General features: G+C 45.3%; 1 protein-coding gene across 23 annotated transcripts in view; it reads right to left on the bottom strand.

Moving 5' to 3' along the window:
* CCDC85A (coiled-coil domain containing 85A) overlaps positions 1 to 15,568 on the bottom strand; it is a 215,823-nt gene that overhangs the window by 118,449 nt on the left and 81,806 nt on the right. For 14 of the 23 annotated variants that reach the window (XM_069008866.1, XM_069008871.1, XM_069008872.1 and 11 more), the window contains exons 1-2: positions 6,881 to 7,206; positions 3,375 to 4,290 (exon numbers count right to left, since the gene is read on the bottom strand). In XM_069008866.1, coding sequence (XP_068864967.1) covers positions 3,375 to 4,290; positions 6,881 to 7,099 — 1,135 coding nt within the window. In that variant the 5' untranslated portion in view covers positions 7,100 to 7,206. Of the gene's footprint in view, positions 1 to 2,109; positions 4,291 to 6,880; positions 7,270 to 7,387; positions 7,640 to 15,568 lie in introns of those variants that run through there. The other 9 variants (XM_069008874.1, XM_069008879.1, XM_069008882.1 and 6 more) reach the window with 6 other exon arrangements.

The raw sequence follows: 15,568 nt of genomic DNA, 5'->3' as shown, positions 1-15,568 counted from the left end.
ACCTCTAGAATTAAATACATACGTTTTCAATTAACAGGCACCAAGCCAAACTTAGCTCTCCCATCCCATTTTCTGTCACTCCAAAGGCTGAGGACACTCATTTCAGAAAAATATGTAGAAGAACCATGAAGTAGAAGGCTTTTCCAAAGTGTTATAAATCTTATAAATGAAAGTTGACATGCCATACAAGAAAAAAATACCAAGATCAAACCTTTGACCATAGAAGATGAAAAGAATTATGAAAGGAAATGTTATCACCTCATCCTTTATTCCTTCAGCTGTGCCTGTGAGGGAGAGGCTGAGGTAACTTCCCGCATAGCTTAAAACATGCATGAAGCCCCAATGATTAATGCATAAACACATCCTGCAAAGCAGCTACAGCTGCACATCACATTTCTGATGGCATTGTAATATTACACTGCAACTGCTCTGACTGCACCTCCAGTTTGTCAGGGACCTGCAAACTCTCTAATCCAGCCCACACATCTTTATGTACAGCCCAAGTTCTGGGAGAGGTAACACCACCCTGTGGAATCCACTGCTTCCCTGTGGTCACCAAGTGCTGACAGGATCACAAATCCAGGTAAATGGGAGCTGCTAGAAGCTCCCATTTCTCCAGGTAAAGCTGGGCTGTTCACAAACACACTTCCAATTAGGAACACCAGTTCCAGGTAGAGAGTACAGCACTTTTTGAATGAGGTTTGACATCATGAAGAGGAATAACTTCTCCTCTCAGACACGATTCAGAGTCCAGTTCAGACCAAGATGGGACAGGCTTGTACTGACTCTAGTAAATTCTGACTACGTAGTTAAAATACTTTGTTTTACTCCTTTAAATATCAAAACATGTTTGTCTCTGCCATTCACCATGTAGGGTCACCAACACTCTTGCTGCTCACACGACAGTCTGCAAGAACTACAATAAGTTTAGAAGTGCCCTGCAAACTCATGACACAGATGTGCGAACATCTGCCAGCTAGAGATACTCCAAATTTGAAAACAAACTAGATTCCACCAATGTGATATACTTACTGCATGACTTTGGGATCACAGTCAAAATATTGTCCTTTTGTATTGCTCATTAGAGTTTAGGGCTACGTTTTCAGGCCATTTCCTAACTCCCAATTGTCACAGTTTCAGCATTCCTTACAACAAGATCAGGATTTTTATCACCTACATTCAGCTGGCAGGGTCAGGTACACACAGAACAGGCAAATTAAGATTTACACATTACTTTCACAACAATAACAAATGATAATGGCCAGCACTTCTACCACTTCCATATTAACTGTTCCCCACAACTTTACAGTAGCTGACAAAATCAAAACACAAAATAACACAAAGTAAATCCAGAAGGATTCAGCTTTGCCATGAAGACCAAGCATTTCCCTGAAGTTTAAAACCTCTTCTTCACAGCAGAGCTGTCAAGAGTTTTACCAAGTTTGATCAAGGTCAGACAGATGTCAGAATTAAACCTCAAGCTTGCATCAAATTATATAAATTTGAAAGAAGAGAGGTTTGACAACTTTCTGGTGAGAGAAGTTGTCAAACCAAAGAGAACTTCTCTGTAAAAGTGATTCTATAAAGCACAGGGCAGGCAAAGCTCTGATTAAAGTCAAAAAAGAACCTTCCAAAGCACCAGCTGCCCTCTCCAGCACCTTGTGGCCTGAGTCCAAACTTCTGACAGCTGAAATATGCTGCACAAAGGATGCCAGTCAACTCAGGAATAAAGTAATAACTGCTTTCACTGCACTGTCAGGAATATGGTTCTTAACAAGGCTACTTGGGGAAAAAAAAAACAAACAAAAACCAAACAGAAAGCCTACAGTGCTGGCAGCAGAAAAACCATATCTTCCCTCCCCTGTGAGTTTTAAAAAGACATATTTAAAACCTTAGGTCACCTTCCTACACAACCTATGATGGACTGATGAACATCGTGGGTGCAAGTCCTTTTTAGGAAGTCTGGTTCCAGACTTCGTGCTACTTACAGAAGGTTAACTGTAACCAGGAAGAACTGAATGGAGAAAGAAATACAGCATTTAATGGAAGTTGTGTAAGACCAACTTGAATAACTTCTGTATTACACATCTTCGTGTATTTGTCACACACTCACCTTATTAATCATTTTAAGGTCATTAAAAAGAGGAGTTTCTACACTTATCATGTTGGGGTTGGCCAGCCCTGTCAAAAATACACATTTCACAGAAAACAATGTGGATTTGCCCCTGCAGAGAGGGGTTAACTGAAGGCATTCTGCAAGTTAATCCCAACAGGTAACTGGACCAGTGTGACAAAGGCACCCATCTCACAAGCAGATCCAACAAGTGGTCACTTCCACTGATGCCAACACACCTTCTCACAGCTGCTTATGAAATGGACACACATGAACTCCATCCAAGACCATTTGCTAAGGCCAAACCATCACTTTCCGTAGAGCTTGACTTCAAACCTGTGTGAAGGTCCGAGAAAAGGGTTTTTAACTAGGACACTAATTTCCTTCATGAAAACATCCCAAGGCACATGGAAGAAATAAAAGGCAGCAGGCTATAGGAATTCTGCTAAGTCCAAAAAGAGTTATTTCTACAGCAGAGTAGGATGTTTGAACTTTGTAGCTTTCCAAATAACAAAATACTTACACTGTGACTCTCCTAAGACAAGCAATTTATTTCCATCAGGGAGGATACACAGCTCTTAAAAACCAGGCATGTTTATTGCAGACCTTTCTAAAAGGCAGCAGTAACAACAGCAAAGAAACCCCTTCTGATCTTCCTAAATTTTTAATTTGTTATGATTAAAAATATGCAAACTCAAGGCTTTGAAAAGCTTTAGGAGCTATCATATTCATTTCTATTGAGCCTACTCTTCACCTAGGATCTTTTCCAAAGTTTATGGAAAAGGACATAAGAAGCCTTCAATCAATAAACAGGAAATTTTAAAATCTTTAAAGCTACAGACAAGGCAGATTAGGAAGGTAGAAATGAAATTGGAGACACTCACCTCTACTCTGCTGAGTCAGATATAGGCAGAACAAGAAACATAATGCAATTCCTCTCTCATGCAAATAGAAATCCACCTAGGGACAAACAGTTTACATCTACCAACCACAGAGCAGGGTCAGGGCCAAGAGTTCCTCCTTGATACCTTACACCAACACTCAAGATGCACTTTTCCCCTACTTCTTTAATCTACCCCACAACTGCTGGATGGACAAACAGGTGTACTCCAATTAAATCACTAAAGGAATAATGCTGACACCAGACTCATTGCCTTTCCTTTCCCATCAAACCTCATTCCTGCCACAGAAATAGCTGAAACAGCACTGAAACTACCTTAGCAATTTTCAAAGTGAGCTTTTGCTACAAGTATTGACCCACCATTCATTCCGTTGTACAAACTCCTGTGGTGAGGGGACAGCTCATCTGTCACTTGTCTCCTGAGGGTACCTTCTCTGCTGCCTCCGCTGAGGTGTTTGAGGTGCTCTGGGCTCCCTCCATAGTGTTGTTTGAGATGCTCCGGGCTCGTACCCCTCACCTTGTGCAGGTGCTCTGTACTTCCACTCGGCGTGTGCTTTTGAAGGTGATCTGGGCTGCCACCGCTGTGCTTTTGATGCTCAGGGCTACCACCAGGCCTCTGCTTTTGAAAGTGTTCAGGGCTACTACTCAAAACGTGCTTTGGGATAGTTTCTGGACTGCTGCTGCTGTGCTTTTGTTGTTCAGGTACTTTGACAATGGTTTTGTGATGCTCAGGGCTCGGCCCTTTCAGGTGATGATCAGGACTGCCAGAACCCCTGGGCTTCTGCAGGTGCTCTGGGCTGATACTCCTGTGTTTCTGGTGCTCAGGGCTTCCTTCCCCCCGAGGTTTTTGCAGGTGTTCTGGACTGGTGCTTGGGTGGTGTTTATGATGGTCTGGGCTGTCTGTGCTCCCTGTGCTGGAAGTGCTGCTGCCATCCCCAACATCTCTGATGTACGCGCTGGTGGCAGTCAGCTGGCACAGGCTGATCTGGCTGTCGATAGAGCTCCGGCTGCCTGCTCCTCCACTCTTCTCCTCATCCAGCAACACACACAACTCCTTCAGCTCCAGGTTCTCCTTAACCACTTCTTCTTGCCTCACTTCCAGCTCTTTCAGCTTCTGCAGGTATAAGGCCACCTCCTTGTGCATGACACTGGCGCTGTACCTGCCCAGCCTCTGCCACTCGCGGGACACCCTCTTGCCCTTCTGCCGGTCATCGTCCAGGAAGCAGCAAAGGTCCCTCAGCTCCTGGTTATCTTCCTGCAGCTTCTGGTTGATGTCCTTTAAAAGAAAGATTGTCATGACAGAGGAGTGTCTAAAGGAATTGATGTTAAACTGTTACACAGGCCAGTGGACAGCACTGCTGCAAACTCATACTTAAGCACTCCAGTGAAGCATAAATAATTCCATGTGTAGATCTGGCACATTGTAACAGCACCATGCTTCAAGCAAACAAAGCTGCTGTCCAACAAAAACTGCCCTTAGCTTGGAGCTAATTTCTAACTTCTGATACAGCAGAAAAGTTTCAGGTGCTTAATTAATTTTCATGCTAAATATCAGAGTAATTTAGCTCCCAAATTGGGCAAAGATTGTAAGTGCTCTCATGATGATCTCGCTCTCCTGAGAAATATTCACCTGCAAGTTATTGCTGAATAAAACTGCAAGGTACATCAGAAATTGTAATCTCTCTTAAATAATTAATTATTAACATTTACACTCCCTATTCCCCAAAGCATAGTCACATACAAAGATGACCATTTTAGAGATTTTTTTTTTTAAATTGGGGTTTGCTGGATTTTGTTTCTGATTTGCATAAAAAGCCTTGTCAGTAATCACTTGACCAGGATTGCTTCAACCACTCTGAAATGAAATAATCTGCTTGAATAGATTTTTCACCCCTAATAAAATTAAGTATGTGATTCTATGCCCTTCCTTAAGTGAGGAACAGTCTGAAGCAAATGCTCTGAAGTAAAAATGTTCAGGGTTTACTACAGCAGAATAAAAACATTTTCAGTATTTTATCATTCTAGTTTGGACTTGTGACCATATTTATCTTTCTCCCATCATCTACATATTCATTCCTTCTTATGTATGATGTTACAACTAGAGATGAGCCACAGTTGTTAAAAATTAGTCTTATGGAAACACCATTTTAGGACAGTTTCCTAAGAAAAGGAAGCTTTTGTAACTCCACTGGATTTAGGTGCATGAATGTCTGTGTTTGTCCGATTTCTGCCTCAAAATAACTTGGAATTTGAACAATTTCAACCTGTATTTAACAATGGAAAAAAAAAATCAACAAGGCTATAATGTGTCCTTTAAAACCTCTGCTAGTAAGAGATGTTTGAGATGATCCCACAATGGAATAAAAAAGTAGTGTAAGTCCACAATTCCTCAGTCAGGAAGCAGGAGGCAGCCATCCAGCTGGTCATTCTTACTCATGGTGCAGTTATTTCACACAGGACAAAGGAGGGAGATTTCCAGACACCAACACAGGGTTCAAAAAAACCTCCTTGTCCCAGATTCTTTCTGAAAGTCCCAGCTGAGGCATCTGAACAAAAGGCGGAAGTCAAACAAGACTTAAGGAGTTTGGAATTGAGAGAGGAATTTGTGACTCCTTCCTACACACCTTAAGCGTGTTTTGTCAGTTATCTGGAAGATGCATAAACCCAGATGATGTCACACTTTCACACATAACTGGGAGAAAGATGCTATTGTTGTAACTGAACTTACATTTAAAAGATAAGCTTCAGTTTTATTAAATACCATCATGGATGGGTCGTTTTTACCCTCAGACACCATCAAAGGAACACACATACTCATACTTTGCAGAACACAAAAACTTGGGAGGCAGGAACTGTCTTCCTCCACGAGCTACTTATTTTATGCCACACTATTATCAAAGACACTTTCTCGATAATTCTGTCATTTAAAGCCAATTTACAAGTGAAGAACTCTCTTCTAATGCACTTTCCTGTAATAATTCAAAAGTCCACACTGCGTCCCTGTCTCTTCTCTCCTTCCCTCCAACCTCACCTCACTGAAGGAATTTCCTGAAAATTCTCAAAGCAATAAACCAGAAAATGTTCTGTAGTCCTGCCTACTTTAAGGTAACTTTCTAGGTCTATAATCCACAGGCAAGGTGATGCTCTGTAAATAGTTGCACTTTTTTTCCCAGTCCTCAGAAGTAGGAGGGAAGCATTAGGGGCTAAGCTTCTCATCCACCAAGAGAGTGAAATTAAGAAGGGATAAGCTATTACAGACTTGTTTGGCGTCTGACTGCAGGCTGCACAAGTCCACAGCTGAGAATGGTTTGATCAGAGCTATGTTACCAGATGTCCTTTTCAGACAATAAATTAGAGATTGATTCTGATCATCCCAAATCCTAGCCCAAGGGTCTGCCATCACCTGCCACATGCTGCACTGCATCCTGGAAATGCCCACCTCTCTCTAGCAGCCTACCAGCCTGCCTGACAGACTAAGTCGTCTGAAAATAGTGACAGAACACAGCGTGAGCTACACAAACCCTTATTTCTCGTGCACTTCAGGCAGGATCATTTAACCTCAGTCAAAACCAAGGAAGTCTAACACAAAGGTGACAGCGTTTTTATCAACCCAAAAGAATATTGGGGCAAAGCATAAACCAGCTGTGCCCCGCAGCCTGCCGAACAGCTGGTCATCTCCTAGCCGGACACTAGATTTTTAAGTGGGATCAAATGCTATGCACCCTAGTCTTCATCCACTTCTCATGCGGGTCTCGGGAGCGGCTCCTCCCAGACCATCCACCTGACGAGATTGATCCCGGCGGGACGGGCGGGGTCGCAGAGACACCGCACAAACTTCAGGGGTCCCACCCTGCCCACCCCGCTACCTTCAAGCCGCGGATCTCGCCGAGGTGGAGCTGGAGGCGGCGGTTCACCTCGCGGATGAGGTTGCTGTGGTCCAGCATCGCGCTCATCTTCTCGGCCTCGGCGCGGCGGAGGCTGCGGATCAGTTCCTCCTTGCTCCACTTGAGCAGCTCCTCGTCCGACACCTTGGACAAGTCCTCGGCCGGCGCTGCCCCGCAACTTTCCGCCGCCACTTTGGACATGGTGGCGGCCCGGCAGCCCGGGGCACTCGCGGAGCCTCCCCGCGCTCCCGGGGCCGCCCCACCGCCGCCGCCGGGGGAAAGGGCGAGCCCGGAGCCCGAGGAGTGCCCCTAGCTCCAGCGCTGGGCCGGGGGTAACGAGGGGGACCCCTTCTGGCCCCAGGCAGCGGATTCTGGAAAAAAGGAGGAAAAGGAGGAGTAAAGGGCGTGGAGGAAACCGGGCCACACACCGGGGAGCAAACTTCCCCCGTCGAGAAGGAAAGAAAAAAAAAAAAAAATAGAAAAAAAGACCTAGACAAAAGATCCCCAAGAGAAGCCCGGCTCTTGCAACAGGTCAGCGCCAGCTGCGTGCGCCTGGTCCCCGCCGCAGCGGCAGGGATGCGCGGCGGCTCTCACGGTACCCGCCGCCCCCGGGCTGCGGGATGCAGGGGAGGATGCGAAGTGCCGATGCCGCGCACCATGGCGGAGGGCAGGGCAGGGCGGCCCGGCCGGCGGAGCGGGAACGAGCGGGAAGCAGCGGGAAGGACGGAGCGGAGCGGGCGCTGCCGGCGCCACTGGCGGGCGCGGGGCCGCTCGCGGCTTTTCAGCGGGGCGCGAGCCACGTGCGGGCGGGGGCGGCGCGGGCCCCGCGCGGCTCGCGGGCGCCCCCTGCCGGCCAGTGCCCGCCAGCGCGGCCGGGGCCATCCCGGGGCGGCGGGCGGGACACACCTGAAGGATGGACACAGCTGCGGGACGGACGCACCTGAAGGATGGACACACCTGCGGGACGGACGCACCTGCGGCAGCATCCCGGCCCTCCCGGCCCCGCGTCCCGGCCGGTGACCGCCGCGCCCCGCGGAAAGGAGGCACAAACGCAGCCGCCCGCGCATCGATGCGATGGCTCCGGTGGGGCGGCTGCCGAGAGGTCACATTACATCACCGCCGGGCGGCACCGCCTCGGCGCTCAGCGCAGCCCGCAGGCACAGACAGCCTCGCACCGAACCTTAGCGCAGCTCCTCACTCGAGCTGAAGGTCGCATGCCATGAGCTAAGCCCCTCATAGGAATTAGGCTTGGGCTGCTGATACACCCTCCCTAAGAATATTCAGCCGCAGTGAAGCAAGAGACTCATATTCCCCAATTTGCTTAGAGATTCAAAGACTCTGCATAAATCTGCCTTGCAGATGATTTGAGAATGAAACTTGATAATCCATTCATGCTGCTTACAAAGAAAGATGAGACGACAGATCTCAGAGGCAGAAGTGGATGAACTGAAACTATTAGGTGAGTAATTGGTTGAATCCCTATTTTCAATCACCAAGTTCCCCCTGAACAATCCCCCTGCGGGCAGAGGAGGCTGCCTTGCTTAATGGGCCCTTACTACCTCCAGTTCTGCAATTTTAGAATTATGTAGGATTAAAGAAGATTTCTGATTCTTGAGGGGAAAATTAAAGAAGTTAATGCCAGCACTGGCACATCACGAGGTTGTAACCCTGTGAGCAGGGCTGCCTCTCCACTGGCAGCTGCTGAATCTGTGCTCTACCTGTCCCATGTCGCTGTCCCTGCCAGCTCCCTTGGCATTTTCCTGCCAATGCCACAGGACCAGACCAGCCAAGGATTATTTTCTGCTCTTAGTCCTATTTAAAAGTTGCTACAACAATGGTTGAACCAAACACTGTTCCTTTGTTCTTACTGCTGACCTTCTCCTTGAACTGCCAGCTGTACTTGATCACAATAAAAGTTCTCCTGCTCTTATCCTTCGCAGGCTACACTTGGACTTTTCACCACACAAGAGCTCCGTGTCTTCCTTTCCCAATTGCCATGCAGAGATGTTCTTTCAGCTGATCCATTTTTCATGTACCTTCAGCTTCCCAGCCACATGCCAGACACTCTGGTTCCATCCAGGATGGGTCTTGGCATGGGAATCCCACTTGAGCTGCTCCCACAGGTCCAGCCTGCTGCTCAGGATACTCTGCCTCTATTCCAAGGAATACCTGTGCCAAAGAAGGATGGCATGTTGGCTCAGCTGCAGGAGGAACCCGAAAGCCCATCACTGTCAACAAGAGCTCCAACCAAGCACAGAGCTTTGCCAGCATGAAATCCCATTTCCTGAGCAGTGCCAAGTATTGTGTGAAATTTTTATTTTCTCTGAAAACTCTATCACTCCCTTAAATCCTCTGACTTTTTTTCCCACTGCAAAGAACAAAGCTTGAGATAAAAGCATCTGACCAGCCACAGCAAAAATACAGTAAAAGGCCATGAAAAGGAGCTGTCATCTTTTATGCCCAAATATATTCCATTTTAATGTGACTGAAAAAGAACAGCTTGGGGAAAAGACAGCAATAAATAAAGGCTTTTCTTCTTCTTCTAATTCAGCAGTGTGTGAGCTGAAAGGTCACATGACATTGGATTTTTAAAAGTTCAAATTAATTTCCATCCATGAAATAAACAGTTAACTGAAAAATTCCAAAAACTTTTTAATACAAAAGTTTCAGGGAAGAGTGTCCACTTGCCTCAACATTACCAGTGTTTCTCTGGAGCAGCATTTCACGGCTTTTGATCACAAGGTGCCATGGAAAGCACGAATGTGAGATGAACAGCTTCAGGGAACACCATGTTCCTCACAAATATGAACGCCTCCACATTTGTGTCTTCAGGAGACACAGCTTTATTGTACAGGCACCAGTGAGACAGGAATTCATAGAGTATGGCCATCGGAAGTAGTTTAAACTTCAAAAGTCTGGGAAAAAGTGTAGGTCTAATAATGGAAGCAAAAACGTATCAAGTGAAACTAATCTGGAACGTTTCTACAAGGAGAGGATCTAATTTCACATTCGCTCATGCTTGCGTAACAAGATCAAAACCGGAGTGGGAAGTGCAACATAATTACTCCCATCTCCTGGCAAATGTAAAACTTTCCTTTTAGACAGAACACCTCACTGCTCAAATGCCAAGTACTTCCCTCCTCCTGGGCTGCTACCGTCACTGGTGAGGACCACAACTGCCCCAAAACAAATACTGCAATTTTCACATTAAAGCTGTATTTTTGCAATACTCCCCTGAATAATTCTCATTCACAGCCTGAGGTGCAGAGTCTGGGCAAATGAGCTTGGAGAGCACACTGCTGGGATTGCTGCATCCTCTGTCCAGTGGCAAGGGGGATGGCAGTCCCTGTCCACCCTTCCAGCCCTTTCACACCACGTGCCAAATGCCAGCAGCAATGTGGATCCACAGCCAGTTAAATCTCCATAGCTGACCACAGTTTGCCAGCTCAGTAACATTTCCGCTGCTGTGTCCTGCTCAGCCCTGGACATGCAGATACCCAGCAACCGCTGCTGGAAAATTCTCCAGCATATCCTCAAGGACTTGCTTTTCATTTCTGCCTCCAGACCCTCCAGTGCTTTAAGTTTCTGACTGCTGGGCGGAGTCTCTAAGCATTGTTATAACCAATAATAATTATCTGATGATTTTAGAAACACTTTTGGACATTTCCAGTGAGGCCCTAAAGCTGTTCAATAGCTCTCTGCCAAAAATATGTCATAGCCAAGTACTTGCCTAGCAGTCATTTTACACAAAGATGGCTAAACTGTTTTTGTTCAGACCTTCCAAAAATACTTTTGAGAGGAGTTCAGACTTGAAAAATGTCATTCCCAAATTGGAAGGCAGTGGAGAGAGCTTTAAAAATGAAAAGTTCATGTAATTTTAGTTACAGTTGCTCCTAGATGTTCTTCCCATCAGTCATGTGTCTGTAGCTGACACCCAACACAGCATCCCCAACATCAGCTGCTCTGCAGTGCAGCCCATTCGTTCTCTGCTGGCTCATCCGCTGTCCCTAGGCAGAGCTCCACACCTTCCCATCCCTAACCAAGGAGAGAGTTCCCCTTCCTCACCTTCCCATCCTGCCCCTACAGAGCCTCTCTTCCACCATGGTAGCACCCCAGCCTTGCATCTCTTGCCAGTCTGGTCCATTACTCCCTCATTTGTGTTGTTGTAGTCAGCTCTCTCTGTCCATCCCTAGGTTAAAGCTTTCCTCATCAGCTTTTGCCAGCACATTGGAAAAAAATGCTTTTGCTTCATTTGGCCAGGAGGATCACATCTCTTCCTAACAGTCCTTGACACTCAAAGAGCGTCCCACGGTCACAAAAACCAGATCCCTGCTGGAAATGCCAGCTGTGCCAGCACTTACCGGCCACAGGATCCATTCACTCCTCCTCCGGCTCTTTCACCATCAAAGGATTCACTTTCCAGCCCTGACTGCCACTCCTGTAGTCACTGCACCAGCATAAATTAGATAATGCATTTCACAATACAATATAGATCAACTTTTCCTAATGGAGTCTCCAGCAGTGTTCACAGTGTTGGTACATATGAAAGTTAATAGTCTGACACCAGGCCATCCACACAGTATTTCCTACTTCACTGCATGCCCACTTCCACTGCACAAAGGATATTATGGATAACGCCATCTAGCTAAAGCTGGCCAGAAACAAAATCCTTCAGTAGTCAAAATGACTGCTTTTGTATTCAAAGCATTTACAGATGGAATCCTCGTGTTTTGCTCCTGACTTGACCACACGTAAAAGTAAAGAGCCAGCTTTGAGCAAACCAAACTAGGCAACATGCACTTTTCTCATCCCAGAAATACTTTTGAGAGAGAAAGAATTCAATGTAATTCCAACTAGGAGAAAACATAAAAGAAATCTAGAAAAAAAAGTTTTCAAATTAACAACCTGAAGAGAGGGGATAATATCAGCTTGAATTAGTCATTGAGCTTTTCAAAATTTCAGAAAGTTGCAACTTAAACCCCTTTAATTAACTACTTGTGGTAAATAGTTTCTATTTATTCTGTAAGAAAACTAACTACATTAAAAGTTTTTTCTTCTTGAAATTGTTGAAAAATTTACCTCCATATTTCAAAATTCAGAAATTCTCACAAAGCAAAGTTTGCTGTGAACTTCCTCCTGTTGCCACCTACACCTTCTTCATGGTCCAGCAACCATGCAAGTGTGTGGTGAGCTGGATCAGCTTCGTGAGCCAATGAAAAAATAATTCCAAAATCTACCACTTATAAATAATGACTGGTTTTCCCGTGGATGACTGCACTGATCTGGCTCACAGAACCTGTATGGGATGCAAGGGAATTGGAAGAAACACACAAGGCCAGGGATGGAGATGGAGCAAGCCCAACCGTGCTGACAGAAGCCTGCATCTGGAGCAGACTAAACACACCCTGACTCGGGACAGCCACCAAAGATGCCCTAGAGGAGAGGAGAGCAATGAGCACGTCCTGCTTGAGCTTAGCCAGTGGCTGTGGCTCAGCCAGACTTGCAGCTTTGACTTGGAGCCTGTAATAGAATGAAAACTCCTGGAAGGTCTCACGTAGGCACTTTGCCTTTTATTTCAGTTGTAGACTTGTGTGCCCCTCCTCCGGGACAAATCCAGGCTCCCCAAGTCATGGATTAGGTGAGTAAGGAAAAGATCTTTTCCTGAGCCAGGAACAGATACTGCCACTCAAACTGACAGGGAAATTGCTCCTGCAGGTGTTGGCTCTTGCTCCCAAAGCCGTCTGTTAATCTCAGTGAGGTTCATGTAAATGAACATGCTTTATAACTGCCCACGGTCAAACAAGTGGGCTGATGGCTGATCCTTAGAGGCAACATAAAATATGGAAACAGGCACCTTTCCAACTCGGCAGAAAACATTCCTGAAACAATAACTTAAAGGCATCCGTAGATGTTAGAGGGAAATCGTTAATTACAACATTTTTATGCGGCTGATTTTATCGTGGAAGGCTTGGCAACTTTTCTGCAGAGCTGACAGTTTGTTCTGGCTGGGATCCAACACAGACACATAACCAGAGCATCTGTGGGGTTGTTTTAATTGTGCTCCTGTTCATTTGAGTAACACTGGACTTTACTTCCTGTTCATACTTGATTAGTGAGTTAATAAGGGGCCAGATGCTTCTTTCCACCATTGTTGATGGAAATAAAGTACATGCCCATATGGTGGGAAGTGAGACGAGGTGCATGTCCTAGACTATCATCCTTTGCTCCCCCAACCCCAGAAAAGGGGCAAATACTGGCACAGTATCTACAGACACGAAGATGGAGACCTTCTGTCCTCCTCTAAGACATCAATAGAGCTCTAAGCATTTACAACATACTTAGTAAGCACAAGCATTGGAATGAGATTAAGGCATTATTGATATGTGTTAATAAAACCTTTTTACAAAAAGTGACTACTCATTGCATTCTTTACAAAGCTATGTGTGCTTAAGTAAAACTAATCTACACTAGGACAGATCTCCAATGGTTTGTAACACTATTTTTCATTTAGAATCATCTTAATTTATCGAAAAACATTTAAATCAGTCACCCATCCCCTCATTCCAGCTGACTCATGGCTACGCAATGGCCTTTTATATCCAGCTCCTTCCTTGGTAGGGCGGGATTTTATAACTTTCAACACATATCCCAAAATTTCAGGTTAGTAAGGTGGGCTCTGTTGTGAAATCATTGGTTATTTATTCACCACTTTGTCACAAAGACACCAGCAGTCTGTTGCAGAAGCCAATTTCTCGCTGTCTCTTGCTGTTTCACTGACAACTTCCACAGTATAGCTCAGTGGGAAACCATTCCAGGGACTTCCAAATTATCCAAACTTCCCATTCTAAGGTTTTCACATCTTTACTAGGATTACCTATTTACAGAGAAGCAAAATTAGATTCTTTTGAAGATTCCCATACAGTCACTTTAAATACTAGACTAGTTTAAAAACACAAACAAAACCATTCATCCAGCCAAGCATTGGTCCTTGAGTACAAAATTGGAAACCAAGTAATGAAAGTAAAGCCTAAAACCAAGGAACACCCACAGGAGACATTTGCACATCAGTCCACATCAGTCTCATCCTCACTGCAACCCCAAGTCCATGTCAGCACTTCCCAAAGCCAGTGGCCAGGCCACAGCATCTGGAGTGCTGCTTTCCACAACATCCCTCCTTGTTGGGACTCCAGCAGCTCAGGAACAGCTCATTTCCTGACAAGTTAACCTGCAATGCTGCCCTGCCAGCCCTCACCCAGGCTTCATCTGAGGGGTGCTTAGCTCTGCACAGCTCCTGCTGCAAGAAAGAATTCCAAGACCCTTTAAGTTTTAGAGAATAAAAAGCAGCAGGAGTAACACAACCTCTCCAGCAGATGTGGCTGTGATAACATTCACTTCCTTTATACCAGTCGCAGCTCTGGTAATTCCCATTTCCTTATCATCTTCTTTAAAACTGGGCTTTTTTCCCCCTTTCCTTTTTAATTAAAAAGCAAACGAACAAAAGGAAAAGAACAGAAGAAAAACCCAACAACAACAACAAAACCCTTCAGTGTTTGGGCTCCTATGAAGTGAAGCATTCAGAGCTTATCTAACGGAACATGGCACTTCCTATTGAGTGCATTCCCTGTGCTGCTACAGCAATTGAAAGATGACTGCAGTATTTCTTAGGGTTTATATGCCACATCTGAACAAACCCTGGGTCTCCAGCTCACTGGCAATTCCTCACAGGGCTCTGGTGGATTATGGCAGTAACACGGGTGAAGGAGCTGGTGCTCAGAGCCCTTTGGGCTCATTCACAATGTCAGTGAAAGGGCCCAGTGAACAGAGAGTCTGCCCAGGACAGCAGACACCTTTTGCCAATTTTTTTTTTTTTTTATTGCTATCTACAGATTATTTTTGATGAGAAAAACAAGAAAGGTTGCCAGAAAAGGAGAGTTAATGGTATGGCAGTAAAACTATCACAATGCCTAGTGGAGTTGTAAGTTTCAGCTGGAATTAAAGCCCAGCTGGATCTAAAGTTATTGCCTTCACATCAGTTGGAAACTGCAGGACTGTAGAAGGAAGTTGCCTGCTAAGAGATACAATGTTCACTTGCTCCAGCCCTGTGAAGACACCACTGGCTCCAGAAATTAATTAATTATCAGCTCTGACAATGCCATTCAGGACAGAATAAAGACTGCAGTGTATTATCCATGCTGAGCCTCATTTATTTATTTGTACTGCAATGGCAACCGAGACCCCCAGCCATGGAGTGGGACCCCTTGGAGCTGAGGCTATAGAACTACTAAAGGAGAGGACTGTCCTCAATATAGTCCATAAAAAGACAGTGCTCCTAGAATTTGCAAGATACACCTTTAGATCTCCGGTTCCTACAAAGGAAAGAGGCAGAATTAGTTAAATCTGAGTGTCCCATGTAATAATATATGGGCATTTCTCACTGCAAAGCTGTGCTCACATTAAACTAAGGAAGGAACAAACCACAACTTTATTGTCAGTTCAGCGAACAGTAATCAGCTGAACATTTACCACTATGTCATGCAGTAAGACTTTGAAGTTCTCACTGGTTTGGGGCCACTGAAATATGCATCTACATATCAATGTATGCAGTGGCCCTCTCGGAAGGAAGGTATACAGTAATTGGAAAGGCAGCTCATGAGGTTATTGAATGAACAA

The sequence above is a fragment of the Aphelocoma coerulescens genome, chromosome 3 (assembly GCF_041296385.1).
Source record: "Aphelocoma coerulescens isolate FSJ_1873_10779 chromosome 3, UR_Acoe_1.0, whole genome shotgun sequence".
In the NCBI taxonomy this organism is placed as follows: Eukaryota; Metazoa; Chordata; class Aves; order Passeriformes; family Corvidae; genus Aphelocoma; species Aphelocoma coerulescens.
This window is presented reverse-complemented; position numbering and strand designations above follow the sequence as displayed.